General features: G+C 45.2%; 1 protein-coding gene across 2 annotated transcripts in view; it reads left to right on the plus strand.

Annotated features, from left to right (window-relative positions):
• The first annotated feature begins 1,629 nt into the window (after window positions 1-1,629).
• ENOSF1 (enolase superfamily member 1) overlaps window positions 1,630-27,897 on the plus strand; it is a 30,103-nt gene continuing 3,835 nt past the window's right edge. Inside the window, exons 1-13 of one of the 2 annotated variants that reach the window (XM_077778258.1) lie at window positions 1,630-1,890; window positions 7,107-7,215; window positions 12,136-12,251; window positions 14,183-14,269; window positions 14,634-14,660; window positions 16,728-16,800; window positions 16,912-16,950; window positions 17,315-17,397; window positions 18,179-18,213; window positions 20,813-20,900; window positions 22,562-22,696; window positions 26,006-26,047; window positions 27,580-27,709. In XM_077778258.1, coding sequence (XP_077634384.1) covers window positions 1,807-1,890; window positions 7,107-7,215; window positions 12,136-12,251; window positions 14,183-14,269; window positions 14,634-14,660; window positions 16,728-16,800; window positions 16,912-16,950; window positions 17,315-17,397; window positions 18,179-18,213; window positions 20,813-20,900; window positions 22,562-22,696; window positions 26,006-26,047; window positions 27,580-27,709 — 1,048 coding nt within the window. In that variant the 5' untranslated portion in view covers window positions 1,630-1,806. The remainder of the gene's footprint in view (window positions 1,891-7,106; window positions 7,216-12,135; window positions 12,252-14,182; window positions 14,270-14,633; window positions 14,661-16,727; window positions 16,801-16,911; window positions 16,951-17,314; window positions 17,398-18,178; window positions 18,214-20,812; window positions 20,901-22,561; window positions 22,697-26,005; window positions 26,048-27,579; window positions 27,710-27,897) is intronic. The other variant, XM_077778259.1, reaches the window with a different exon arrangement.

Here is a 27,897-nt window from a genome sequence, read left to right on the forward strand (position 1 = left end):
GAAAATTTTTCCAGAGAAATATATTGCTTCTGGTTGAAAGAATCCCTCAACTGTAGAACAGAATTGATTTTTTAAATTAATCCTAAACACAGTGATTTTTTTAAATTAAAAAAAATTTTTAACTTATTTTTGAGGGAGAGAGAGAGCGTGAGCAGGGGAAAGGCAGAGAGAGAGGGAGACACAGAATCTGAAGCAGGCTCCAGGCTCTGAGCTGTCAGCACAGAACCCCCACACAGAGCTCAAATCTACGAACCTTGACATCATGACCTGAGCTGAAGTCAGATGCTTAACCAACACCACCCACACACCCTTCTTCATTCTTATAGCCATAAAGGTAAGGAGAAAATCCAAACATTTTTCTAGAGGTGGGGGGAGGGGGAAACCCCAGCTTATTCTTTAAAGAATGGGACTTAACACTACTTTAAAAAGTATTAATTTGAACTAAGACTTTTTTATGCAATAAAACCAGTATTCAAATTCTAAAGAAAAACAAAGGCATCTTCAGAATACAAAGTACTCAGAATTTATTAACCAGGCCAGCAGACCCATTCCGAAAAAGTGAACTGAGCATATATTCCAGCCGCACCCAAACAGCAAAATAAAACAAAAGTGGGTAGAGCAGGACAGGGGAAAAGGAAGTCTAGTTCATATTAACATTTGAATTTCAGACTTCTCTTGGGAAATGAGAACTTAAAGCAACCCAAGGCTCTAATTCGCACAGGACCACTGGAAGCTGGAGCTAACTGGCTACTTCTTTAAAAGAGCAAAGTCCTTTAGCTGCCATCACAGTGGCCTATTTCCTCACTCCTGTTTGCTGTTGGTGCCTACCCAGCCTCCACAGACATTTGAGTTGATCTAAGCCTTACACCAGAGTAATTCATCCAATAGGATTATATGCATCCAGAGGTGACATGGGCATCCCTGAAAATATCCCTGCCATATCCACAGAAACACAAATTAATAGAATAACATTACAGCATTGCTTCCCAAACATTTATTCTTCAAAGCATTTCCCGAAGGTAGGAACTGAAAGGCGCTGCGCTGTACGTGAAAGCAAAGGGTCAGTGTGCTTTATAAGCCACAGCTTTCACCATGTTCCTTCTTGAGTCCCTGCAATCCAGAGGACAGAGCCCAGGGTTTGCAGCCAGGACACTCTGCCACTTAACTAGCCGTGTGTCCTCGAGCAAATCATTTAATCTTTCTGAATCTCATTTCTTCACAAATAAAATGAAAATGACCTTGCAGAGCTGGACAGATAAGAGGTAATAAAAAGTACTCTGCATCAGAAGGGGTGTAATAAATGGTGACTTGCTTCTTAATTTCTCAGGTGGCAAACGGGCTGAGGTCAATTAAAGATGGATTTTCTAGCGTCTCCACTGGCTGCGCCGGCATCGGTCCGCTGACTCAGGTGAGGAGTAGAACCCGTGGCCCAAATGTGCTTCTAGGCAGTCGCACTCTGGTCAGACCCTGCTCCTTGGTCTTGGGCGCCTCCCGAGGTGGTCACTCCGTGGGAAAGGGTCCTGCCGGGACGGCCCCCTAGTCTCGCGTCCGCCGCGACCCGGAGCGAATCCTCGCGAGGGCCAGGTGGGGCAGCACCGGGTCACAGACGCGGCGGGAACCACTCGCGCGTCCCCGGGAGCCGGGAACCGAGCCTCCAACGCGGTCCCGACAAGTTCTTGGGCGCGGCCGGCGCGGCCAATCAGCGCCCGCCTGGCCGGGCTCTGCCCCTCCCGCTGCTCACTGGGTCCCGAGCAGAGTCTGCGGCAGCAACTCGGGGTGCGCGGCGGCGGCGGCGGCGGCGGCGACATGGTTCGGGGCAGGATCTCCAGGCTCTCGGTGCGCGACGTGCGCTTCCCCACGTCGCTGGGGGGCCACGGCTCGGACGCTATGGTAAGTTAGCCGCGAGGACGCCCAGGCCCGGAGCAGGCGCGGGCAGGCGGGCGGGTCGCAGAGGTTCCCTACTTTGGAACTGTTGCTCTTGCAAAGGCGGAGGCTGAGAAGGAGAGTAAAGTAACCAGAAACTCTCCACCCCCCGGGGCTTTTTCTTTTTTCTTATTTTTTTTCTTTTGACGTTTAAGATTTCCTGTTTTTACATTTACCATTTGCGTTTTGCTGTAAATTATAAAATGCATAATATGCGAACGACAGCAAAGTGGTTTTGTTGAATCCTCACCAATGAAACCTTAGAACACATGGCTGGCTTCTTCTGTCCTGAGAGGTGGAGTTTGTGGTGGGGTACTGGGTGTTTGGGGTGGTGATCCTGCCACTTCCACAATTTGCTGTGTGATGTGGAAAAGACCCTTAACCTCTGGGCATCTTGGGCCCATCTGTGAATTGAAGTCACGCTCTGGCTAGGAAACCAAACAAGCTGGTAGTAACTCTGGGTCATGTGACGGGTTAGAGGGGCGGATGGCTGTCATGAAATTACCAAAACGTTGTAAAGGATTTGCCACTGTAGAGAGTTATGCAAATTCCAGTCTTTAGAAATGCAGTAAAGGCACAGGCTTCCACCTAAATACTGAAGGGAGTTTTTTGCTTATTGAGAGTGTTTAGAGGGATTTCTCCCACCTATCACCATCTAGTGCAGTAGTTTCCAAATATAGGAAGGAGTTTACTGCCGAATAATTTAAGAAATGGAGTTTGTCTCTGGGCCCCAGTGGTTTATGACCTCTGGGCCTCCCTGAGGCCTATCACCCACTGGATCCTCATGTGTAAACACATGATGGGAAGTGAGAAACATCCATGTTAGGATAATGGTTACTTGTTGCCTGTGTGGAGGGAGGGGAATGAGTACCAGAGGACTCAATTCATCCTGTAATGTTGTGCTTCCTACGTGGGTGCTAGGCAGGCCAATATCAGTACATTACCTATGTTCTTTGTATACTCGAAATATTTTTTAAAAATAAGCTTCTCATTTAAAAAGTGCTACAACCAAAGTTCTGACATTTAAAAGAACATCCTTTAGGGGCACCTGTGTGCCTCAGTTGGTTAAGTATCTGGCTCTTGATTTTGGCTCAGGGCTTGATCTCATGGTTTGTGAGTTTGAACCCCACATCAGGCTTTGCACTGACAGCGTGGAGCCTGCTTAGGATCCTCTCTCTCTCTCTCTCTCTCTCTCTCTCAAACTAAATAAACTTAGAAAAAAAGGAATGTCCTTTATTCTGAGATTAAGTTATTCTCACTTTTTAAAATCCTTATGTGTTCTTATATTATGGTAAAGGACTTAAAAAATGCCCAGTTGGCAGTCCTTTGTGGATCTCCAAATGTTTGACATTTCCCTGCCTTGTAAAATTCAAAGACCTGATCTAGTGCAACCACCTTTACCCCTCTGAGGTATAGCAGCTGTGGCTAAACCACTCATTCTCTCTAATCCTTGGTTATCTTCTCCATACATGAGTATAATAGTATCTGCTTCGTGCATTAAATGAGATGCCTGTAAAGCGTTTGACACAGAAAGCCATCAAAAGTGTTGGCTGTAATTACTATTTACATATGAGGAAACTAAAGCAGAAGGGGCTCTGGTCTAGATTTTCCTCTGCTTTGAATTTTTGAAGCGTTAAAGTAGCCTGATGTACTGTAGAATAATTTAAGAAATGGAATTTGTCCCTGGGCCTGAGTGGTTTATGACCTCTGGGTCAGGAGAGGTTATCTGATATCTGTATAGCAAACTCATAAATACTTAAGTATTTATCTTCCAGAGGTATGGGGTGTGTTAATGTGCTGATTCTTAGGTGCCTTCTTAATAGAATGTGCTATTTTGCAATTCTTGGTGGTACTACTTCTGTGCCCTCATGGCATGCTGAGCTCAGCAATTCAGCTATATCCAGCACTTAGCAGCAGAGTGAGCCTTCCTGATCAGAAGTAGGATATTTTCATGAAGTCCCCAAATCTGTTAGAAGTAAAGGATTCCAGCTGTGATTTTTTTTTTTTTTTATCTGCCTTTTAGGAAAAGTGGAATGCTCAAGCCTGGGTGTACTTATAAGTTGCTCGCTTGTCTAAGCACTCATCAAGATTCCAGAAGCCCTGGGGCTATGGGCTCACAGCCCAGCTCCCACTGACCCCACCACTTTCTAACCATCCATTTCCTCTCCTTTCCCTATTGTCTGCTGAGCTCCCTGGAATGCCTGTGTCAGACCACTCTCTCTCTCTCTCTGGCTCCCTTTCCTGCACCCCCAGCAGTTAGAACACTGCCCACTGCATCACCCAGGAGAGTGAAAACAAACCCTTGATCCCATCTCCAAACCATCATTCTCATCTTTCTTTCCCTTTATCCTTTAAGTCCTGTCCTCCCAAACTATTCTGCTGTGTCCCCATTCCCACCCTTCTTGACTGCTGAGGCCCCCATTCTCCTCCCCTGCATCTTCAGTATTTTCTTCTTCAGTCTTTTTCCAGTGGTTCCTTTTCTATCCCACATAGACAGGGATTCCTATTTTGGAATCACCTTTCCTTGACCCTGACTCCTCTACTTCCTTCTTTGTCTGCTCCTTTCCCACCATATGCTAAATTATTGGTTCATTCCTGTTGGCCTCCAGCCTTTACATTTATTTCCTCCTTCATCCAAAATCAACTTCTGTTTCCTTCCTTCTCTTGGGATTGATGTTATTTCTGCTTCCAGGGTCCTTCCCCTGGTCTACATGTCATGTTGTCTGCTGAGCCTCCTCTTCCTGCCATCATTCTGCCCCCTGGTTGGCTGCTGCTACTTCCTTTTTTTTTGGCTGCTGCTACTTCCNCACTGCACACTCCCTGTAAGACTCTGTGTTGATGGCTTCAGTGCCCCCTTGTATGCCAGTGGTTCTTGGATCTCATTTCTGGATCTTCTCTCTCTGAAACCCAGTGGTCAAACCAGGGTGTCACCAACCCCGAGACACATTTCAGTCTTTCCTTTTCCTTTTTCTTTTTTTAAGTTTATTTATTGAGAGAGGGGGAGGAGGAAGGGGCAGAGAGAGAGGGAGGAAGAGAGAGAATCCCAAGCAGACTTTGCACTGTCATCATGGAGCCCAGTGCAGGGCTTGAACTCACAAACTGTGAGATCACGACCTGAGCCGAAACCAAGAATAGGACGCTTAGCTGACTGAGCCACCCAGGCACTCCAGTCTTGCCCTTAATTGTCTCTTCACTGCCACTGTCACAGAAGGTATTCTCCCCTCACCCCCAGGTCCTTCATGCCCTGCCTCACTGCTGCAAAGCTCCCCATCCTCAACTGACTAGCTCAAGATTCTATTTTCATCATAAAGCCTCCTCCAGCTTTGACTGCATTCAGCTAATAGTGCTCTCTGCCTGGCTTCCTTAGTTTGCCTTTCTCCCAGAGACTTACCATGTTCTGCTCCATGTTAGTAGAGTTTTTGTAACCATGGCTTCTAAACTAAGTTTCTTCAGGGCGCACATATCTGTGTCAGGTCAGCACAGCGCACAGTCTCTGATACACAGCTCAGCACCCCTTTACACCCAATGCCCCACTAAGCTTTGATGCCAGACGAAGATCTCCTGTCCACTCTGTGTGCCTTCTTCCCTTCCCTGAACATGCAGATTTCAATTCTGCCTCTTTACAGCCAGTTTCCTCATCTGTCAGGGATAATAGCATCTACTTTATAATATTGTTGTGAGGATTAAATTAAGTAGCTCTGAAAACAGTGTGCCAGAACAACAAATGTTATATAATAATAACAATAACAATAAAAACAGTAATAAATTGTCATCGCCCAATTCTTCACTAGTTGCATCCTGCATTCCTTATTGATGCATTCAGGTCTTCTGGCTGGCTTTGGGGGGCATTAATTATCTGCTCCCATACCCCCATCCAGACTAGTCTTCATTATTTGCCATCCAGCACTTCAGGGGCCTTTTACTCCTCTGTCTCCCAGGCCTCAGGGTTTCGTATTGCTTTCCATTGCCCGCATGCCTTCATCTGTCCCTTTGGCCATTCCAGTGTCTTCATTCCCTGCTTCCTCTCTGCTTTCCCTCTTGCCCTTCTGTGGTGCTTCGACCACACATCAGCATATGACGTTGTACTATCCTAACAACCGTGCTCACCTGATTCTTGTGTGTAGGCTTCTTCTCCCCACTGTATGAGAGATTGCTAGAGACAGACTGGTTTTTTTTTCACCTCCCCCATCTTGACAAGTAGTGTTGAGTTTCAGAATAGTCCATCAGTAAACACTTATCAAAATACTATTGATAGTAGAAAGTTAAAAAACAAAGAATAGTCTAATTTGTTTTGAAGTTTTAATTCTTTGTTTTACCTCAGTGATCTCCTCTGAACCTGTGCCATTGTCTTTTCAGCCCTGGTACAAATTGCAACTAAGATACACTCAGTTTTCTGTGAGGCTTTCTGAAGACTCGGCTGCTTCCATTTGAAGCTACTTGGGGGGCTCAGTTAGTTGAGTGTCTGACTTGATTTCGGCTGAGGTCATGATCCCAGGGTGGTTAGTGTGGAGGCTGCTCGAGATTCTCTCCTCTCCGTCTCTCCCCCTTTGTCCTCCCCCATTTATGCTCTGTCTCTTTCTTAAACAAAAACAAACAAACAAACCAAAAACAAAAACCAAAACTTGTGAATATAGCTCTGCTCAAAAGCTGAGAGAGACAGTTTAGGTGAAAACTCCTGGATTAAAATGTAAGCTGATCATCACAGGAGACATAATTGTAAACTGGCACTAAAAATGGACATGTTGCCCTTGTTAAAATAATATGGATCCTTCAGAAGGACTTTCCCTTTGTCCATTTAGAACTCCTCCAGAAAATGGGGTACACCAAGGGTTCCATCAGATTGGAGCTTTTCTTGTTGTCTTTTCCCTGTTGTCTTTTGTTTTAAGTTTTTTAACATTTGTTTATTTTTGAGAGAGAGAGAGAGGATAGCATGAGCAGGGGAGGGGCAGAGAGAGAGGAAGACACAGAATCTGAAGCAGGCTCTAGGCTCTGAGCTGTCAGCACACACATGGGGCTCAAACATACGAACCATGAGATCGTGACCTGAGCTGAAGTCAGATGCTTAACCGACTGAGCCACCCAGGCACCCCTCTTGTTGCATTTTCTGTTCTTATGTGATATTCTGAGGTGTATGTTTGGATTTCTCACATTTGCCTTTGGGGCGGGGCACATTTTTCCTGCAGCACACAGACCCCGATTATTCGGCTGCGTATGTTGTCTTAGAGACCGATGCGGAAGATGGGCTCAAGGGGTATGGAATTACCTTCACTCTGGGAAAAGGCACGGACGTTGGTGAGTTGAACACTCTCTTAAGTTTCCAGAATGCTTAATTTGCACTTAGATTCCCATGGTGACCTTACTTTTCTCTGTATGTACACTGTTCAAGGTGATTAAAAACAGTGTTTCATAGTTTGTTTCATTGGGAGAAAAGGTGGCAGAACTTGGCCCTTCTCGCAGTCATCGAGGGACTGTGGGAATATCTGTGAATCTCAGACTGTTTCTTTTTCTGAGCTAGGCTGGGGTGGTTGAGGGACACCAGAGGGACCAATGGGCACTTGTGTAGAAAGGCTTAGTGTGATGTGCATAGTGAGCCCTTCACTCTTCAAAGTACTTCATACCAAGTGGTTTCAAGTTCACTGCTCTTCATGGCAGAAGGGTCTCTGGCTGCCCAGCTTCAGAGCTTTCATCTCGGAAAGCAGGTTGTGCAGGAGGCACACTGAGCCACCAGTAGAGTCATTCTCTCAGAGCTGGAGAGAGCTCAGTGGTGGTCCTGTGGCACTCATTCTTTAGAGATAAGGAAACGGAGGCCCAGACAGTTGCTTAGCTAGCTAGCCCCACCGAACTCCTGACTGCCTAAAGTACTTTCTTTCCACATTTAAATACAAATTATTTAATTTTTTTTTTGAAATACATAATCCATGCACAAGGAACAAAATTCAAGAAGTACAGAAAGATGACCTTTGCCAGATCAATTTCCAGGGGTCATTAAGATCTGAAACCAAATTATGATAGTCAGTGAGTGAGGATCTAGGAAGGAAGGAAACAGAATCTTCAACTTTGGTGGTGATACAACACCTCTTCCATAAATACTTGCATTGTCAGCTCTCCCTAGATGCAAAATGGAAGTCTTGCCTCACTGAAAGATTCTAATATTGTCAAGCAGATGAAAGGAGTGTGTATGTGTGTGTGCATGTGTGTGTAGGTAGGACAAGGGAACCTTTCTTGAACTTTAAAAGAAACAATCATGCAGTGTGGGAAGGACAGTTTTAACTTTTATTTTGTTTTATTTTTATTAATTTTTTAAGTGGGCTCTAAGCCCAGCATGGAGCCCAACATGAGGCTTGAACTCACGACCCTGAGATAAAAACCTGAGCTGAGATCGAGAGTCCAACACTTAACCAACTGAGCGACCCAGCTGCCCCTAGAAGGACACTTTAAAAACTTGGTACAAGTTAGGGGCACCTGGTGGCTTAGTGGGTTAAGTGTTCATCTCAGGTCATGATCTCGCATTTCGTGAGTAGGAACCCTGCATCAGGCTCTGTGCTAACAGCTCAGAGCCTGGAGCTGCTTTGGATTCTGTGTCTCCCTCTCTCTCTGCCCCTCCCCAACTTTCACTCTGTCTCTCTCTCTAAAACATAAACATTAAAAAACAACAACAACAACAACAACTTGGTACAAGTTAAACAGAGAGAGGATTAGTTCATTTTCCAAGAGGGCCATGTGCAGCTTCAGAACAGAGGTGAGGCTTTGAGATTAGTCTTGAAGGATAGCTAGGACTTTGCCAGGTAGCAGGAAGAGACTCGACAATGATTTCCTGTCTCCCTCCCCATTAAGTCAACCATTTGCTGTTAATGTTTTCCTCAAGGCAGTGACTGCCAACCATGATAGGTTTCTGAGCTGTGTCAGCTTCTCCCACAACTTTGTCTCTGGTGTAAGTTGAGTACTTTAAGAAGCTGCCTTCTCCATATTGCAGACCATATAAGGCGGCCCCCAAAGGTTGCATAAAACTCAGCAAGCTTACAAAATATGTTATGGGACAGACCATTGGAACCACTCTGGTAATAGCCGAGACTTTGAACTTTGCTGCCTGGGGCACACCATAGAGGGACCCCATGCGTGTTGTGTGCTCACAGACATAAGATAGGAGATAGGAGGCTCCCCTCTCTGGTTGCTGAGCTCTGTGCTTTGGGCCTTCACTGACCTCTCCCTCCTACATTCCCATCCCCTCCCAGCTCTCCTGATAGATATCTCAGCCAGGGGTAAATCACTTCCCATGTCTCTATGCCTATAATAAATGGCTCTTTTGCAGTGATGTAGTTGGCTTCCAAAGCCTTTTTCAAACCACAATGTGACAGAACCCATTTTAACTATAAGGGGTTTTTAAAGTTTATTTATCTATTTAGAGATAGGGAGAAAGGGAGAGAGTGCACAAGAGAGTGAGAGGGGCAGAGAGAAAGAGAATCCCAACGCAGGGCTCGACACAGGGCACCAACTCCCGAAATGAGAGATGATGACCTGAACGGAAATCAAGAGTCAGACGCTCTATGGACTGAGCCACCCAGGCGTCCCCATTTTAACTTTAAACTTTTTCCATATTTCAGGTGATTCACTGCAGTCTCACTGAATGTGTTACATGGCATTTGCATTCAAGTTGAAAAAACATTCCATTGGCACATCCCAGTTCTCTTGCACTTTTACCAGCTTACTTACCTGTGCGTTCTTTTATGATTGAAAAAAGAAAAAGAGAAAAAAAATAATGCTTTCATCATTACTGTGAAGGTAGTGCTTGCATGCATGTGTGAGAGAGACAAGAAGGGAGGGTTATGGTTATATTTTTAATGTACAGAATACAGCAATATAGTTTTTTTAAAAATAGAGGGGGAAAAAATGAAGAAAGAAGAATTTCTAAATAGACAGAAAACAGCCATAAGGGTTCAAACCAGCCTTGGTTCAGGCTTAGACACCCACGGTCATCCATTGGCCTTATTGACTTGCCCTTCCTGTGCCAGAAGGTGCCAGAGAGTTAGTCAGCAAGACACTGCCTTCAATGGCCAATTTTTTCCAGATGAATTTCCCACCCATGGCATCAAAGCAAACCTGATGCAGACTGTCCTATACACTGGATGACCTCCACTAACCAGATTTCTGTGGAGTGCACCAAATTTTAGTTACCTTCTTACAGTGCCCTCCTTTTGAGCCAGGAAAATCTGTACTATTGATGAATACATTAGCACTGCTTGTGCATCTTTTAGAGCTGTGAAAGATGATCTCATCCTCAACTTCTGTTAAGTGCATTTTCCATGGGAGGCAAACCAGAGGTATGCTTCATCAATGATTTCTAGCAGCTGTCTCATCAATGAGATGGAGGTTTTATCTAGATGATGGTATATACATACCTCTTTGTGAATTGCTGACTGGCTCTTCAGATGTCTTTAATCCAAGAGCACCAACCATCAAGACGTGAGGAGGATTCTGTCTTTTCACAGTTCTAGGGAATGCATACCTGAACTGGAATGATTCTATAGCCCTTAACAAAAGCCCTAGAGAACATGGACCAGTTGTTCCAGCCCTAATGCTACATTTGAGAGCAGGTGTGCATTCATCTATGAACACTGTTCCATGTAGAAGCCAGGCATATCCCAACAGCTTGTTTCAAATCGGTCAAAGGTCTTTCTCTGAGGATCTGGAGGATAGTAAAACTGCACCAGTAGTTAGTAGAACAGCTTTCCTATGAAATGACCTGAGTAACATCAAAGAATGGCAACACCAAACAACAAATTTATCAAAAAAAATTTATAACAAATTAATTGCTTTGGGGCTAAGTAGATGACTTGATTTGATTATTTTGGCCATTTATGCATAGACTAAGTACTTTCTAGAATGACTGAAGGGTAGAAGGGTCTTTCCCATTCAATCTGTTACTTATTCTTTATCTGAAATAACACAATAAAGCCTTTTTTAAGTAAAATACCAAAAAAAATGGGTGTTGTAATGCTGAACCAAATTAAGTTTAGCTTTCAAATTATTTAAGAAAACATATATTGGGGTGCCTGGGTAGCTCAGTAGGTTAAATGTCTGACTCTTGATTTCAGCTCAGGTCATGGTCAGTCTGTGAGATCTAGCGCTGTGTTGATCTGCGCTGATAGCACAGTAACTGCTTGGAATTCCTCTCGCTCTCTCTCTGCCCCTCTCCCGCTACACACACTTTTTATCTCTCTCTCTCAAAATAAATAAACTTAAAAAAGCATATATCAAATAAATCAATAAGAAAACAATATTTAAGAAAAATGTTTTCATGTACCTTAACATTTTACATGTCTTATGTTTATTTCTGATTCATTTAATCTTTAATAGTGTGTTATAGTGTGACTTCAAGATATTTTCTATGCTTGCCAATAATTGGAAGTTTCTTTAAAAAAAATTTGTTTTTAATTTTAGAGAGAAAGAGAGAGAGAGAGGGAGCATGCCAGAGAGTTGGGGGGGAGAGAGAGAGAATCTCAAGTGGGCTCCAGGCTCAGCACAGAACCTGATGCAGGACTCAATCCCACAACCCTGGGATCATGACCTGAACTGAAATCAAGAGTCAGACATGTAACCAACTGAATCACTCAGACACTTCCCCCCACTGCTTTTTTTAAAATTTGATAAATCAGTCTCTTTATTCCTTAGGAACAATGAAATAGCAAAGTTTGGTTTTGAAACTGAAGTGAATAAGAAAATAGATTGGGAATATGATTTAAATTTTCATATCAAAAAATGAAATAAACTTTCATACCTAATGGCTCAGGTTTTCACATGGCAACCATTCAAAATGTACTTGCTCTACTCAGATATTAAGCTCAGTGTTTGGATTAACAGTTATTGTATATGTGTGATATTTTGACAAACATAGAAGACATACTTGAGACAGTACTTAAAAACATGTACCTTTAGGGACACCTGGGTGACTCAGTCAACTCAGGTCATGATCTGATGATTTGTGGGATCAAGCCCAGTGTCATGCTCTGTGCTGACAGTGGGGAGTCTGCTTGGGATTCTCTCTCACACTCTCTCTCTCTAAAAATAAATAAACTTTAAAAACAAAACAAAACACATACCTTTTGTATTTAAAGTTTCTTTCATAAAATCCCATATTAGTTTATGGTGTTTTCATGTCTTAATTTATTGATATCATACCAAAACATATACAAGAATCGAATCCTTATTTAATAGTTGTCTGTGCTGTGAATGCTCTTGCCCACCACGTGCTTAACAAGGACCTCAGGGACATCGTTGGTGACTTCAGAGGCTTCTACAGGCAGCTCACAAGTGATGGGCAGCTCAGATGGGTAAGGGACCTATTTTATAAAATGTTCCTATAAGTAATGTTACTAAGGTCTAAGATGTGCTTTGATTGCAACAAATGTGAAAACAGAGACAGGCTTACAATTTTAAGGTAAAACATTGTATTAAATTAGGGCTTGAACCATTTAGACAATCAGTATTTTGAAGTTATTGATATTCCTTTCTATAAGACTTGAATCTGGATACATTTGGATCCCGAGAGCTATCTCTGCCCTATGGACCTCATCTCTACTCCTTGAATGGAAGAAGTGTTCTGGAACCTCTAGAAGATAAAGTACTGAATGGGCAGCCTTTCTGGGGGAGATACTAGAGTTGGGGGAGGAAGTTATTACAGCCAGAAACATAAGAACAAAGTCAAAAAGATGGAGACCAGAGCACTTTTATGTGTAGGTCTATATTTTGAACCCTAAGTTCAAGGCATGAGAAGAGTGAGGCTCTGGAGGAAGGATTCTGTCACAGTAAGATCGGTCCAATACCTGGGACCTTGCCCTTGTCTCTGACATCACCTCTGTCTTTTCCTAACTCTGCTCAGTTTCTCATCCACGCACAGAGAAAGGCACAGGAAAGGCACTTTCTGTATTGCCATTGCATTTCATTTTTAACTTCCTGCAAAACAAGTTGAACTTACTTTTAAAGGCATTCCCTTGAAGAAGTCCCCACTGGCCAAATCTGGGACAATTCAAGGATCAATATAAATATGTTAGTAATAGCTTATAACTCATTGAAAAACATAAGAATCCCTGGGTCCATTCAGGTAGTAAACATACATCCAGGGAAAGCTTGTCATTATAATAGAACACAAAAAATGTAAAAGGAACAATAATGTTAGACAATCACTGTATTGCAAACATTGTAGCCATAGTTGAATGAGGGAAGAATCATCAATGGATGCCCAAATCTGGGGACAATAGTAATCTCCTTACTTAGGGAAAATGGTAACCTCACAGTATAACAGCTCGGTGGACACTGACTTACCTAAGTGCTGAAAGGTAATAGCTCTAATAAAAAACCAAAAGGACATTATTGCTTACTTAGAATTTGTGCCAAAAAAGTATGACCTGAATCCCAGTCATGAGGGAACCCTAGACTAACCCAAACTGAGAGACACTGTTACAGGTCACTTAGCCCATGTTCTTTAAAATGTCAACATCTTCTTTAAAAAAAAAAAAAATAAGAAAAACTATTCCAGATAAAGAGACTGAAGAGACAGAACAACCAAATGCAATATGTTAATAAAATAAAGTACATTATTGAGACAATTGGCAGAATTTGATTATGGACTGTCTTTTAGGCAGTAGTATTCTATCAATTTATATGCCCTGAATTTGATCATTGTACTATTGTTATGTGAGAAAATGTCCTTGTTTTTAGGACCTACACACAGAAGTATTTAGGGTTCGAGGAGCATGATATTTGCAACTTAAATGGTTCAGTAAAATCAATTGTATTTATATAATTTATATATATTTGTCTGTATATACATACAGAGAGAGAGAGTTGGGGGTAGTGATATGAAGGAGTTTTTTGTTTTGTTTTGTTTTGTTTTGTTTTTTTACTGTTCTTGCAACGTTTCTATAGGTTAGAAACTTTCAGGGGGAAAAAAAAAAGCATGAGGCACCTGGGTGGCTCAGTCAGTTGAGCACCTGACTCTTGATTTTGGCTCTGGTCGTGATCCCAGGGTTGTGAGATCGGGCTCCATGCTCACCGTGGAGCCTACTTGGGATTCTCTGTCAATCCCTCTGCTTCTCTTCCCACCACCTCTAAAACTGAAAAAAAAAAAAAAAAGTTTATTTAAAAAGCTTAACCTTATTGTGAGCTTTTATTGATGCCTTTTAACTCTTGAAATATGTCCCTGGCTAGGAGACCTGTCACTTTAATGTCTAAGAAACGCTGGTGTATTTTGCTTCCGAACCAGATCGGTCCTGAGAAAGGTGTTGTGCATCTGGCGACAGCAGCCGTTCTCAACGCTGTGTGGGACCTGTGGGCCAAGCAGGAGGGAAAGGTAACTCATCGGAGGAGCACTTGCAGGAGCTCTGTGAAATAATCCAAAACACAGCTGAGGGCTAAATACTTCCTCAACGAGCAGCCTTCTAAAGACAAAAGACGCAGGCCTCCAAAAGCAATATGGAAGTTGGTTTCATGTGTTTTCTCCTTGGCAGTAGTTAGGAAACCCTAGGAGTACGTTAGAAAGGGCTGAGAAGGAAATGGGAGAGCAGCAAAGGTGAGGAGTTAGGAGGAAGCGTTAGAGCCCCAGGTGTGCAGGTGGGCTGGTGGGCAGGTGTTTGAAAGTGGGAGTGGTGTTTACTTTCACGGGAAAAAAATGCACACTTTACACATGTTTTAAAATTCTTTTTTTCTTTTTCAAGCCTCTGTGGAAGTTACTTGTTGACATGGTAAGTAAATTCTTTGACATTATAATGTTTAACTATTTTAATAGTGTTGCAGTATAAATGAGATGGATTTTGTGGATTACTTGCCTTTTGATAATCAGCAAATATATTCAGGATTGTCTATGGATCACCAAAGTGATGATGAAGCAAAACCCCAGTAAACCTTAATATTTCTGTTCTGATATTTGTGGTGACAGCTTGCTGTTGCCCACACAGAGTGGCCCATGGGAAGCTTTGACTTTGGGTCCTGCCTCCCCACTGTGGAGCCTTTGCACATGGGAGCCTCCATTTCCCAATTATGAAAAAGGGATAATCGTGATTTCTCTGAGAACCTCATAGAATTGGTTGAAAGACCAAATGATAAAAGTCCTTCCCAAAACTCTGAAGAGCAAGATGTTATTATTAAGATACCATCTGGTCACTTTGAATTTAGACTTCACTATCTGATTCCAGAAGAGAAGGAGCCAAACGCAAAAGATATGCACCTGGATGTTTCCTTTCTCCTTGTCCTGTTTGTGGGTAGGGAAAAGCTTCTGCCAGGGGAGGAGAAAAAAAAGTCTGGGCAATGGCCAAGTTAAGGGGAGTGACCTTCAGACCCAGGTAGACCTGGCTTTGAATGTGGGCTCCTCTATTTTCTGGCAGGTTGACCTGAGGCATGTCACTTAATGTCTTTGAGTATCAGCTGCATTAGGGTGATGTCTTATGTGCTCACTGAAATTCTGGTAGTCAGCAGAAGGCCCTGTTATTTTTTGGCATCACCATTTAGGAGAAACAAAGAGTACCTTGGCCTTGAAGACTGTTTGCTGGTCAGCAGACATTGTCTATTCTCTGGGAAAAAGTAAAAATAAGAGGATATCACACCATCAACATGGTTGCAGGTGGCCAGGGGGCCCCATTCAAAGGGGAAGGACATTCGCTACCTTTAGGCTCAATGTTAGGCTTTCAGAGGGGTGTAGGAAGCGGCTCCCCAAACTGAATGAGTTGAGGGCTACTAGAAAGGTGCAACTTCATTCTTTTGGATCCTATTTACTGTTTTAATAGTGGCTGATAGTCTTAACAGATGCAGAATCTGAGTGTTGAAAGAGCTTTTACAATTTTTTAAATGTTTATTTTGAGAGAGAGAGAGAGAGAGAATGCACAGGTGAGTNCCCAGGCAGGCTCCACACACAGTGCAGAACCCATCCTCAGTCCCACAACTGAAAGATCATGACCTGAGCCAAAATCAAGAGTTAGACGCTTAACAGACTGAGCCACCCAGCCACCCCAAGCTTTTACAATTTTTAACAGATTGGTGGAGGAATGTTGGTGATAGTAAAACCTGAGAGGGAGTGAAGCTACTGGTTGCTTCCCAACTGTTAGATTGAGATGGGGAGGGGTCTCAATCAGAGGCCCAGCTGAGGATGTCGGCCTTGCCAGTGTGGTCGGAGCAGTGAGTGTGGGGCAGGAAGAGGTGGGGAGAGAACAGCCAGTGATGGTCCAGTGTGAGGCGGCGTGCTGGGTCTCTCATGTTTAATCCAGACCCAGAATGGTCTGTTCCTGTGAGTGAAGTGAATTGCCCAATTTGGCAACAGAGGAAATTGACCACAGTCATACTGCTAATAAACAGTGGGCACAGGGTTGACCCAGGGAGCCGGGCTCTGAGACCAGCCTTCTTTCCTCTCCCACTGAGCTGCTCCGGTATCCCTGTCAGCCCTGACGTGTGGAGCAATGATGTCTACAGAGACACCAGGTGCTCACCTATCCACTTAACTCATGCTGAGTGCTTGCCTCATGCCAGATCCTCTTTCCAGAAGCCATGTTAGTTGGGATGGCTAAAGCCCAGGTGTCAGGAGAGGGAAGAGAGAGGGGGCGGGGGTTAGAGCAGGAGTGCCTGAGGATATCTTTGGAAGTCAGCACTGACCCTCTGAAGGGCTTTACACCAAGGAATGACAGCATCAAACAATTTAACACAAATCCTGAAGGTCCTTTCCTCAAAAGGGTAATCCCATGTATCAGTGTAAGCACATCCTTAGAAACATAAGCCGCTTGTGAATTGATCTGGGCCTTTCCCCTCTCCTGCCACGCTGCCAGGACCCCAGGACACTGTTATCCTGCATAGATTTCAGGTACATCACAGACGTCCTGACCGAGGAGGAAGCCTATGGTGAGTCATACTTGCGTGACAGACTTGGAAGTTTTCTGGTACCACTGATATGTAAATAGTGGCATGATTTGTTGTCTAAAAGAGTGATGTCATTTTTAATTTTTTTTCCAGAAATATTACAGAAAGGTCAAGTTGGTAAAAAAGAGAGAGGTGGGTGGTAAAGAAATTTACTTCATTGTTTTTGCTGTCACTGTCCTTTTGAATGTCCCTGTCGTCTGGGGGTTCACATTGTCTTCCCTAATGCCCCATGCCCAGCAGCCAGGCCCTCTGACAGGTAGTTGTGTCTGGATGAAGAAGCATCCTGGGTATGACAGGAAGACCTTGGGCTTGTTTGGCAGCTTTGGTATTTGCATGATCGTGAATGTGACCAAAGGCTGGACTTGGGGCTGGGTGCATGTGAAAGGCGCGGTCAGAAGAACAGCTGGGTTCTCTGGGGGCAGCAGCTTAGCTAGGTAATTCTAAGTCTGAAGGTCCCTCGAAAGCACAAATGTTGACAAGCACCGTGTGTCCACAGAAGAGCAAATGCTGATGCATGGCTACCCTGCCTACACCACGTCGTGTGCCTGGCTGGGGTACTCGGATGACACACTGAAGCAGGTAGGCATCCGAAGCTGGTTCTGTAGACAGGTTATATATTCCTGGCTTTCTGGAGTTTTCTTGTGAATCTTTCTAGATCATTGTGGGCCCAATGCCTCATTCTGAAAACACTTCTACTGGAGCAAAAGTAAAGCCGTTCATATTGTGGGCATGGGACTCTGTGACCTAGCATGTCCTACTGTGGGTTCTGGAAGGGGACAGCCCAGGATTTGACCCCCAGGCAAAGAAACCAGTGTAATGTTGTGCAGTGTTACACCTAACCATGCTGAGCCTCAGTTTCCTCACTGTGAAATGAGGAAATAATACGGGTCTTGTGGGTGGTTTGGAGGCTCCAGATAAATGCTGTGAGTTGTGTCATGCTTGCCGCCTGGTTGCGTGGCTGGTACAGGGCATGCAGCCAGTGTGTGATTGATCCCACCAATACCTGCAGCTGAGAGAAAGACTAGCTTCTGTTTGTTACCCTCACATCCATTAGTTCTCTGGGTGCTGCAGGAATCCTAGCTTTAAGAAGAGGGTATCAATTCTCCATTGCCCTTCAAGGAGTGTGAACAATTAAAGACATTATTCCCATAGACATGAGGAAAGAAAGTCATCCTATGGGTACAAAGAGTTATGCTCTGTTGGCTAAGCTGTGCTCTTAATGCAACAACACATAGTTGTCCCTCTGGTTCCCATTGCTGCCATAAGTGCTTGTGAAACCAGATCAGGGACAACTGAGGTCCTCATTAGACCCAGGAGAGCTCTGTGGTGTGTGATGCTGGCTGTGCTCCTCTCCCCACAGCTCTGCGCCAAGGCACTGCGGGACGGCTGGACCAGGTAACTTGTGTGTGTGGTAGCAAGCTTTACTGTCCCAGGTAGCAGCATGACGGGCTGGGCAGTGGACAGGAGCCAGGAGCAAAAGGCACCAAAGAGGCCAGATTCTCCCAGGAGCGGTCTGACCTGGGGGGACACACAGGAGAAGTCTCAGCGTAGGCCAGGCCTTCTCCAAAGAGGAGATGTGAGTCTTAATTAGAATCCTGGGATGACACATTTGAAACAGACATTGGGGATCATGTATTTCAAGCACCATTCTAGAATAGAAATCAACTTAAAAAATTTTTTTACTTTATTTATTTATTTTGAGAGAGAGTGGGGGAGAGACAGAATCCTAAGCAGGCTCTGCACCATCAGCACTGAGCCTGATGTCAAGCTTGAACTCAGAAAATGTGAGACCATGACCTGAGCCAAAACCAAGAACCAAATGCTCCACCCACTGAGCCACCCAGGTGCCTGAGAAGTCCACTCTTTTACTATCAGTAATAAGCACTGATTCCGCTTCCACTTGAAAACCTGCAGAGTCAGTGAGCCTAACTTGCAAGGGGCTTTTGTGTTGTTTGATGGCTCTGCATTTTAGAAAGAGCATCAAAATGTATCAAACCCAGGGTGCCTGGGTGGTTCAGTTGGTTAAGCATCCGACTTCAGCTCAGGTCATGATCTCACGGTTCATGGGTTTGAGCCCCGCATCGGGCTCTGTGCTGACAGCTAGCTCAGAGCCTGGATTCTGTCTTCAGATTCTGTGTCTCCCTCTCTCTCTGACCCTCCTCTGCTCATGCTGCCTCTCTCTCTCTCTCTCTCTCTCTCTCAGAAATAAATAAAACATTAAAAAAGCTGTATCAAACTCTTCCCTTCCATGTCACTTCCAGCCACTGGTTTCAGTTCTCCACAGTCTCCAAGTCCCCTCTTCCCCTGGAGTGGCGCCTCTTCTCTTCCCCAGGCTGTTTCTCTCCAGACCAACTGTTGATGCTTCTCTGCGTGTCTCTCTTCTGTGCAGATATGGACCCCTGGGCATCCTAGGGTTTTCCTCTGGATACATTGTGGTTGTCAGTGGCCCCAAAACCTGACACAGTGCAGGACATAGAGGGACCATCATCTTGTGACGTGGTCACTGTGAAGACTCACATGCTCACCATGAACGTGCTCATGGTGGCATGTTCTGTAATAGATCCCTGGGTTCCCTGCGTGACTCTCAGTCTGGGCACTGGCCTCCTTCTGCTGCCAGTGTGGTCTGGAGCAGGAACATCAGCATTTCCTGGGAGTTTGTCACAAATGCAGCCTGTCCGGCCTCTTCCCAGACCTGCCACTCAGGAATCTGCATTTTAACAAGATCCCATTTCAGAGGGTGATTTGTGCACATGCTAAAGTTTGGGAGGCACTGAATTTTTGTTAACTCCTCAAATAAATGAAGGGTCCAGAAGTGAGAATTTGAAGGAGGCAGCATGAAGCATTGGAAAGAGGCTTGGGATGTGACGGACTTGAAATCAGCCTCTTGCCTTTTCCCCTCGTACCCTGCAAGTACTTGCTGTGTGATCATGGGCAAATGGCTCAACCTGTCTGAACCTTATTTTCTTTCTCTATGAAATAGGAATAATACTTACTCATGATTCTCCTCAAAGTTGCTGTGTCTGAAAAGGATCAGCACAGTGGGAGCCATAGCAGGTGCTCAGGAAGTGCCAGCACCTTCCCTCTTTCCTCATACCTGGGAAAGGTGGGAGCAGTGTGGCTGGCGAGTCACAGAAGGCTGAGGCGTGATTTCAGAGGCTGCCCAGCACAGAAGCCTGGCATCGGGAAACTGAAGCTCCCATCTGGGATAGAAAAGTCTTTCTTTGTGGGTTTAGTGCTGAGTGGAGGGAAGAAGCAGCAGATGCCAGAATGTGTGTGGCCAGTGGGGCTTTCTGTTGGCACAGAGTATGGGCATCGGGGAAAGTAGAGGGAAGATGCCGGGCAATTCCTGGGTGAGGGAGAGGAAGCTGGCCTCACCCATGGTGGCATTGCCTTCTCAACGTAGCAGTGCCACACTCAGGCTGACCACACTCTCTACTGCATTTTGGGGCCAGGAGTATAATGTAGAGGCCTGGGTCTAGAGAGTATTTGGGCATCAAAACAGATTAAGGGGGCTCCTAATCTGTTCTAATCTGCACGTGGCTAGCTGTGATGTAAAGGAGACCTCTGCTGCTCCTCATTTTGTGACGGAGTCATGTGACTCCCCAGTGTCAGGCCCCTGCTCCACTGGGGTCCCTTTGGCTGGCCTCTCACTGCATTGATTTAGGATGAAGCTCTCTTGTAAACCTCTGTGCAGCTGGAGGTATTTTATCAGTCATACTGATAAATATACTGATAAAAAAATAATCTTTATTTTTGAGAGAGAGAGAGAGGTTCTAGTTCTTAGACTTTGAGTCAGCAAGTAGTTACGCCTTATTGCCCTGATATATCTGCCAGGTTATTTTCAAGTGGCTTGTCTGAGCCCAGGAAAGGGCAAAAGGTTACTAGAAGATGTGATCTGTGAATTACTGATAGAGGTGGCTGCTTCTGCAGAAAATCCACGTGTCTTTGCCACATCAGAATACATCCAAGCTACAAAACCACATTTATTTTACAGGTTTAAGGTAAAAGTGGGTGCTGATCTCCAGGATGACATCCGTAGGTGCCGACTCATCAGAAACATGATTGGACCCGAGAAGACATTGGTAAGTGTCCTCCCCTACCATTGAGAAAGAGCAGTCTTGCATAAAGCCTGTGTCTTGGGCCAAAATACAACTCGTTTCAAGCAAGGATTAAAGAATGTTGGGAATTTTATTTTATTTTTTAAAGTTTATTTATTTTGAAAAGAGAGAGAGTGCTGAGAGGGCAGAAAGAGAAGGAGAAGGAGAGAATCCCAAGCAGGCTCTACACCATCACACCATCAGCACAGAGCCAGATGTGGGACTCGAATTCACAAACCATGAGATGATGACCCGAGCCAAAGTCAGATGCTTACCCAGTTGAGCCACCCAGGTGCCCCAAAGGACATTGGGAATTTTAAAGCTGAATGAGAGAGGAAGCACATATTTGTGTGAGCTGCTAGTTTAAAATGTTTCTGTTCTATAGAACTGCATAAGGTCAGGCTTAGGGATTGTTCCGCTTGCTGGCACAGATGCGCCTGAGCAAGCAGGTCTCCCTTGGAGCCCCAGTGTGCTGCTCTTTAACTCCCCTGAAAAAATACGTCCCGCCTGGTCCATAGGTAGGCAAGTGTCAGGGAGCCAATGTTGAAGAGAAGCCAGGCTTTGTTGAGATAAATGTAAGGGTCGATAATTTCTGACTACTTTTATAAGACATTTCTTATTACATGTAAAATATTTTTATGAAGTCACAACATGATGTTTTTGTGGTGTTTTGGAGGCATGTTTCCTAAGTTAACTAAAATAGAAGTTGAGTCCTTGCCCTAGGATCAGAAGTATCATTATATATACACAAGTTAATGCTTTTGTTTTATGGGGCCATCCTTCTCCAAGTAATTTGTGGTACAAATGGATTCTAGGTGTACTATCATTTGGTTTTCATAGTGCCCCCTCTGAGAACTCTTAACCACTTAGCACTTTCTACCTCTGTCTGTCGTCTCAAAGCGTGATATTCTCGGGGTTGGGGAGGCCCTCACTTAGTCTCTGTGCACCCAGCACCTGGCTTCCAGGAAGGCTTTCCACACACAGAGAGCCAGAGCCTGAGAATTAAAGAGGCCTGGATCAGAACTAGCTGTTTATATGACTTACTGTTCTTGGCAAGTTCCTTAACTTCTCTGCATGTCAGTTTTCTTTTCTGTAAACTGGGTTAATATGAACTGCATCATAAAGTACCCAGTTGAGTAGGTGCTTCGTTAATGGTAGAGTTTGGGTTGCTTATTATTGTGCCAGACTCATAGTTGACAAGTCAATAAATGACTAGGGAACCAATTTAGAATCAACCATGAATGACTCAGAAGATGATAAAGTAGTTTCCAGAACAATGAATACTGCAAGACAAGTATAGTTCCAAGCCCTAAATGTAGATAGGGCCAGAGCTCCAGGGCCAGGGAGCACTTCTCCGGAGCCTAGCCCAGGACACATCACGGTGGCTCTGTGAGTGACTTGGGTTTCCTCCAGAAGACACAGCTTGAACCACAGTGCCCATCTTGGTGGCTGCTCTTTGGCTCCCTTTATGATGGCTGCATGCTGGTCGTCCACAGAGATGTCAGCCTTCCTCTGGAAGTCTTGCTCAGCAGCTGGTGGCACTGAGTGACAGCATTTCCTCCCTCAGAGCCGCAGCCCTGTCACAAGTCAGTACCAGGCAGACCTCATGGTGATGGCTCTCTCTGTCTCTGTCTCTGTCTCTGCAGATGATGGATGCCAACCAGCGCTGGGATGTGCCCGAGGCAATAGAGTGGATGTCAAAGCTGGCTGAGTTCAAGCCACTGTGGATTGAGGAACCCACCTCCCCCGATGACATTCTGGGACACGCCACCATTTCCAAGGTAGAAAAGCTGCTCCTGCCTCTGTCACTGTTGCCATGTATATTCATTTGTAGGTTCAGTCTGACAGATCCCCAAACCCCGTTGCTTCTTTCCATTTACATTTCTATATTTTTTAGAGACAGTACATCACTAAAAGTTGAAAGGCTGCCAGCAAACCAAAGGTTAATAGATATGGCTCCAGACTTTGTAAATCTAAAAATCTGGCTGATACTAAAATATTTTACTCCCCCACAATGAAAGAAAAGGGTAGATTCCTCTGGTGGACTAAAAATACAAGGTTTGCTTAGCTAATGCCTAGGTCAGGACTGCCCAAGAGAAGGCTACCAGGAGCCCACACACCACTGTACTTCCTGCACAGATCTACTCAGCTTCCCTCCCTCTCAGGTTTGGGGACACCCCTCATAGGTCAGAGCTCAGAGCGTCTGAGAACATCCTTTCTCAGGGGGTGTCTCCCTGTAGCCAGGTGTCCAGCATGGATGTATATAAAGCCAGAATGCCAGTTAGTTAATGTATAAGGAGAACTCCCAACTTCTGGGAGCAGTAGAGTGTTGTATCCTCTGACCAGAGCAAGCTCCACAAGGAGCCACATTAAACCAAAAGCTGTTGGGTGAGTGAAAAATCAGGACAGGAACTGGTTGTGCGATTTGAATATGAGATGGTGTCAGTCCAGGGTGGCCCCACGCATCTCCCTGCAAAGCACAGAGATGCCTGCTCCTGGCACCAGACATGTTGAATTTTAAGCCTCACCCCTCCCCAAGGCAGTGCCTGCCCAGCCCCGACCAGCACTCCCTCCAACCCCCCTTTTACGTTTTCCTCTGATAACCCTTCCCCACCAACACTCTGCTATAGGATTCATGGGTTTGCTTGCCTTATAGCCCTTTCCTGCCTGCCTGGGAGAAGATTTTTCCCCCTGGAGTGACTTTGCATCACTATACTATATAATACTTTCAGAATTAATCTGAAAATTCTCATTGTGAGGACAGATAGTTCCAAGTCCTAGAAAAGACACCTCAGTGTATCCTGCATGAAGTCGTAGGGCCTACTGGAGATATTCTGCTCCATTTCTCTCAGTAAATGAACATATGAGCTTCTTATGTGGTACACTCCACAGAAGCCTGTGTTAGAGGGATGCTTCCCCACACTCCCCACTTCACAGCCTAGCTGGAGAGAAAAAGCTAAGACATGGTGGGCATGCTGGGTGGGGCCCTGAGCGCTGAGGACAGTAGAAGGAAGGTCACTGAAGGGAGAGATAGGCATGGGCTGGGATGGTGGAGCGGCCTTGTGGGTAAGACAAGAGCTGACCCTGAGGAAAGCTGTACTGTAGGAGGGGGAGATGTCACCAGGAGTCATGGGGTGACTATGTTGATTTAAACAGAACTGAAAGCTTCTGAGGAGTCGTTCTGAAATGAGAATCTGGTGAGAGGCCATGGTTCGAGAAACAGGACATTTGCCTCAGGGTTCTTATGGGGGTAGCCATGCCCTAAAGTTGCCCACTTGCCCACACAGGGACTTGCACTGCTGCCCGCCTAGAGGGTTTCCTCAGAAGCTCTTCTGGGCTTTAGCCGTCTGAGGTCTCATTTACACAGAGAAGGCCATCCCCTCAGGAAGCATCCCATGAAGTGGGCACAGACAGACGAAGGCCAGGAGAAGCCGCAGAGATAGCAGGCTCTGGAGACCCCCAGCACAGGGCAGGTGCACAGCGGGGACCAGAAGATGGGTTCATGGGGCCAGACGGCAGATCTGTCTGTGCACAAGATGTGGCCTGACACAGTGAGCCGCCATCGTATCTTGAAGGAGAGAATAGGATTAAAGATGATTTCACTGGGAAAAAACACGTAGAGTGGATTGAGACACGGGGTACTGAGGAGATGTGGAACAGGCAGAAAGAAACTGGAGGCAGAGAGCAGAGCTAGGAGGCTTTCCTAGTAATCTAGGAGGGCGGGCGGTGAAGGGAGAGGGCAGCTAGAATAGAGCAGGTTCAGGAAATAAATAAAAGGAAGAAATAAAAGTTCGTACCTATTTAGTGTCAAAAACATAGGCTTTAAGATGGTGTAGAATGCATGGATTTCCCCCTCCTCTACTACTTTTCCCCACTCTGGTTTTTGTTCTTGTTTTGAGATAAAGACCTGAGCACATTTAAGTTAGAAGTTCCTGAAAGCATAAACCAGGAAGCTAGAAGGTGCCTCGGCGACCATCTGCTCTAACTTTTGACCTGGAGATGAGGAGGCAGAGGCTTCTGGTTTTCCATGACTCACCCATGTCCACATATCCCATTAGAGGCAGGACAGCTAGCAGGATTTGGGATATCTGGCTCCTAAATTAAGGATTATCAATTTATTTGAGAGAGAGAGAGAATGTAAGCAGTGGAGAGAGACTCTCAAGCAGGTTCTATGGTCAGCATGGAGCCTAATGCGGGGGTCCGTCCCACAACTCTGGGATCATGACCTGAGCTGAAACCAAGAGTTGGACGCTCAACCGACTGAGCCACCCAGGTGCCCCCAGGGTGTTTCTGTAGGGAAGTAGTCCTATCTAGCGATTCAGATGTCTTCCCTGGCTCTGGAGTTGGCCTGGAGTTTAAGCCTGGGCTCTACCCCTTTCTAGCTTTGTCATCTGGGGACAGTTACTAGCCCTGGACCTGTTTCACCTCTGTGAAATGGGGGTGATGATGATTCCTGTCCCAGTGGGCTGTGATGAGCAATCATTTCAGTCATAGTTTCACACAGCACTGGACAGGTGGTAAGAGCTCAATGTTAGCTATTAGTGCCATTGCTATCTGAGGAGAGTGCCTGTGGTATCACAGTCCGGTGGTGACAGTGGAGGGAGCAGCCTGGAGCCCAGGTGGAAGAGAGTGAGGTAGCTTCAGGCGATAGGACTGAGAGAGCAGTGCTATGCTAAGAAGACTCTGGCACTCACCAGGTGAACATTTCACCAGGTAAGGAAGGAGCTCACCCTGACCTGTAAGGTGGATCTAAGACTGCTCACTGAGCTTGAAGGGAGAGGGTTCTAGAACAACCACTGAAGAGGGTGGTAGGGAGAATCTGCAGAGTGACAGCCAGAAAGGAAACTAACAGCAGGGTATAAACTAGCGCTGGCTGTATCCCCTACAGGCGCACACAGCCCCTCCTGTGTGCATACACCCTCCCCTTGACCGCCTTCTGCCATTCCTTTAACTTCACTTGGCTCCGCTGCAGGGACATTTCCTTCTTCAGCTCTAAGTCGTTAAACGACTATAAATATTGGCAGTTAAACATTGGCAGTTTCAGTTTGAAGACTTGGGAAAATAACATCAAGTTGCCTTATATTTTATAGGCACTGGTCCCATTAGGAATTGGTGTTGCCACAGGAGAGCAGGTGAGTGACATCTCCTTGGGCTCAGTACACACTGGCCACCCACTGAGGACACTGGCATACATTAGGTTACATCACCTGTGTTATTTTGAGTTGGGAAGCTTTCTTTTTCTTTTTTTTAATGCTTGTTCATTTTGAGAGAGAGAGAATGAACATGAGCTGGGGAGGGGTCATAGGGAGAGAGAGAGGAAACCAACTAGACTCCATGCTCAGCGCGAAGCCTGATGTGGGGCTCGATCCCATGACCATGAGATCATGACCTGAGCTGAGGTCCAGAGTCAGAAACTTAACTGACTGAGCTACCCAGGTCCCCCTGAGTTGGGGGAGTTTTAATTTCAGAAATGGGGGTATATTACAGCACATTAGTAGAGTCTGGGGTCAGATATAGTCAAAAGTTTGTATCTTTTCCTACAATTCAAATGACTAAGACCATTTATCTTCTTCAAAGTATCTAATCAAAATTCACAAAGCAGCAATTTAAAGCTGCTCGTGCAAGGGCATAAGATGCACTGTATGGTTTTAAGAAAGCCAGCTTCCAAACAGAGTAAACATTATTGCGTTCGCTCTTTGTGCTTATACACGAAGCATGAATGCCTGCCAAAACCTGCAGCAGTCCACCCACGAGCAGAGCAATGTGAAGGAACAGATTCTCAGTTTTCCCGGCAAAAGGAACAATGCTGTTTAGAGATGGTGGTTTTTTTTTTTTTTTTTTTTGTCGTCCATACCACCTGCTCCTTGCCATCGCCGTATTTCATTCTGATGAAATACGTATTTCACCTCCCACTTGCCAGTCAACTATGACAGCAATTCCTTAATAGATATCAAGCCGGCATGACTTTGCCTGACTCCCACCATTCCTCTATCGGATTTATAAAGCAGCGAGCAGTAAGGTCCCCGGCCTGTGCTGTCAAAGCTTGCTTCATGCAGATGAAAACAAAGAGTAGATAGAGTTCAGGCTTCCTGAAGGCCCCTGAGGAGTGACTTGGAATTGGCGCATTGCTAGTTGTAGATACCCTAATGGCCAAAGATGACTTTTCTAATTAGTTTTATTTTAAACAGTTTTTTAAAAATACTTATTTATTTATTTATTTATTTTTTAATATTTTTATTTATTTCTAGGAGAGAGAGAGAGAGACAGCGTGAGCAGGGGAGGGTCAGAGAGAGAGGGAGTCACAGACTGAAACAGGCTCCAGGCTCTGAGCTGGCAGTCAGCACAGAGCCCGATGCGGGGCTCGAACCCACGAACCGCGAGATCATGACCCAAGGGAAAGTCGGCCGCTTAACTGACTAAGCCACCCAGGCGCCCCTTAAAAATACCTATTTATTTTGGGGAGAGTGCAAGCAGTAGAGGGGCAGAGAAAAAGGGACAGATGATCTGAAATGGGCTCTGTGCTGATGGGCTGACCGCAGTGAGCCTGATAGGGGGCTCAAACTCACAAACCACGAGATCCTGACCTGAGCCAAAGTTGAATGCTCAACTGACTGAGCTACCCAGGTGCCCCATTCTGTTGGTTTTATTTTAATTCTATTTCCAGTGCCAAAATAGAGTGATATTTAAGCAGCTCCTCCAAGCAAAAGCCCTGCAGTTTCTCCAGATTGACAGCTGCAGGCTGGGAAGTGTCAATGAAAACCTCTCAGTGTTGCTGATGGCCAAAAAGTTTGAAAGTAAGGGCGCCCTGGAGCTGTACCCCAAACCTCCATTTCCTACCTGCCACATACCTGTGGGTTCTCTGTAGGGACTCTCTTTTCAGCTTAATCAGGGACTCTGATGATTTTCATCCTGGAATTTCATCCCTGTAAATTAATGAATGACATAATCACCTGTGGGCAATGAGAAAACCTGGAGATTCTCT

Source organism: Crocuta crocuta, unplaced genomic scaffold, assembly GCF_008692635.1.
Source record: "Crocuta crocuta isolate KB4526 unplaced genomic scaffold, BGI_CrCroc_1.0 scaffold26, whole genome shotgun sequence".
Taxonomy (NCBI): Eukaryota; Metazoa; Chordata; class Mammalia; order Carnivora; family Hyaenidae; genus Crocuta; species Crocuta crocuta.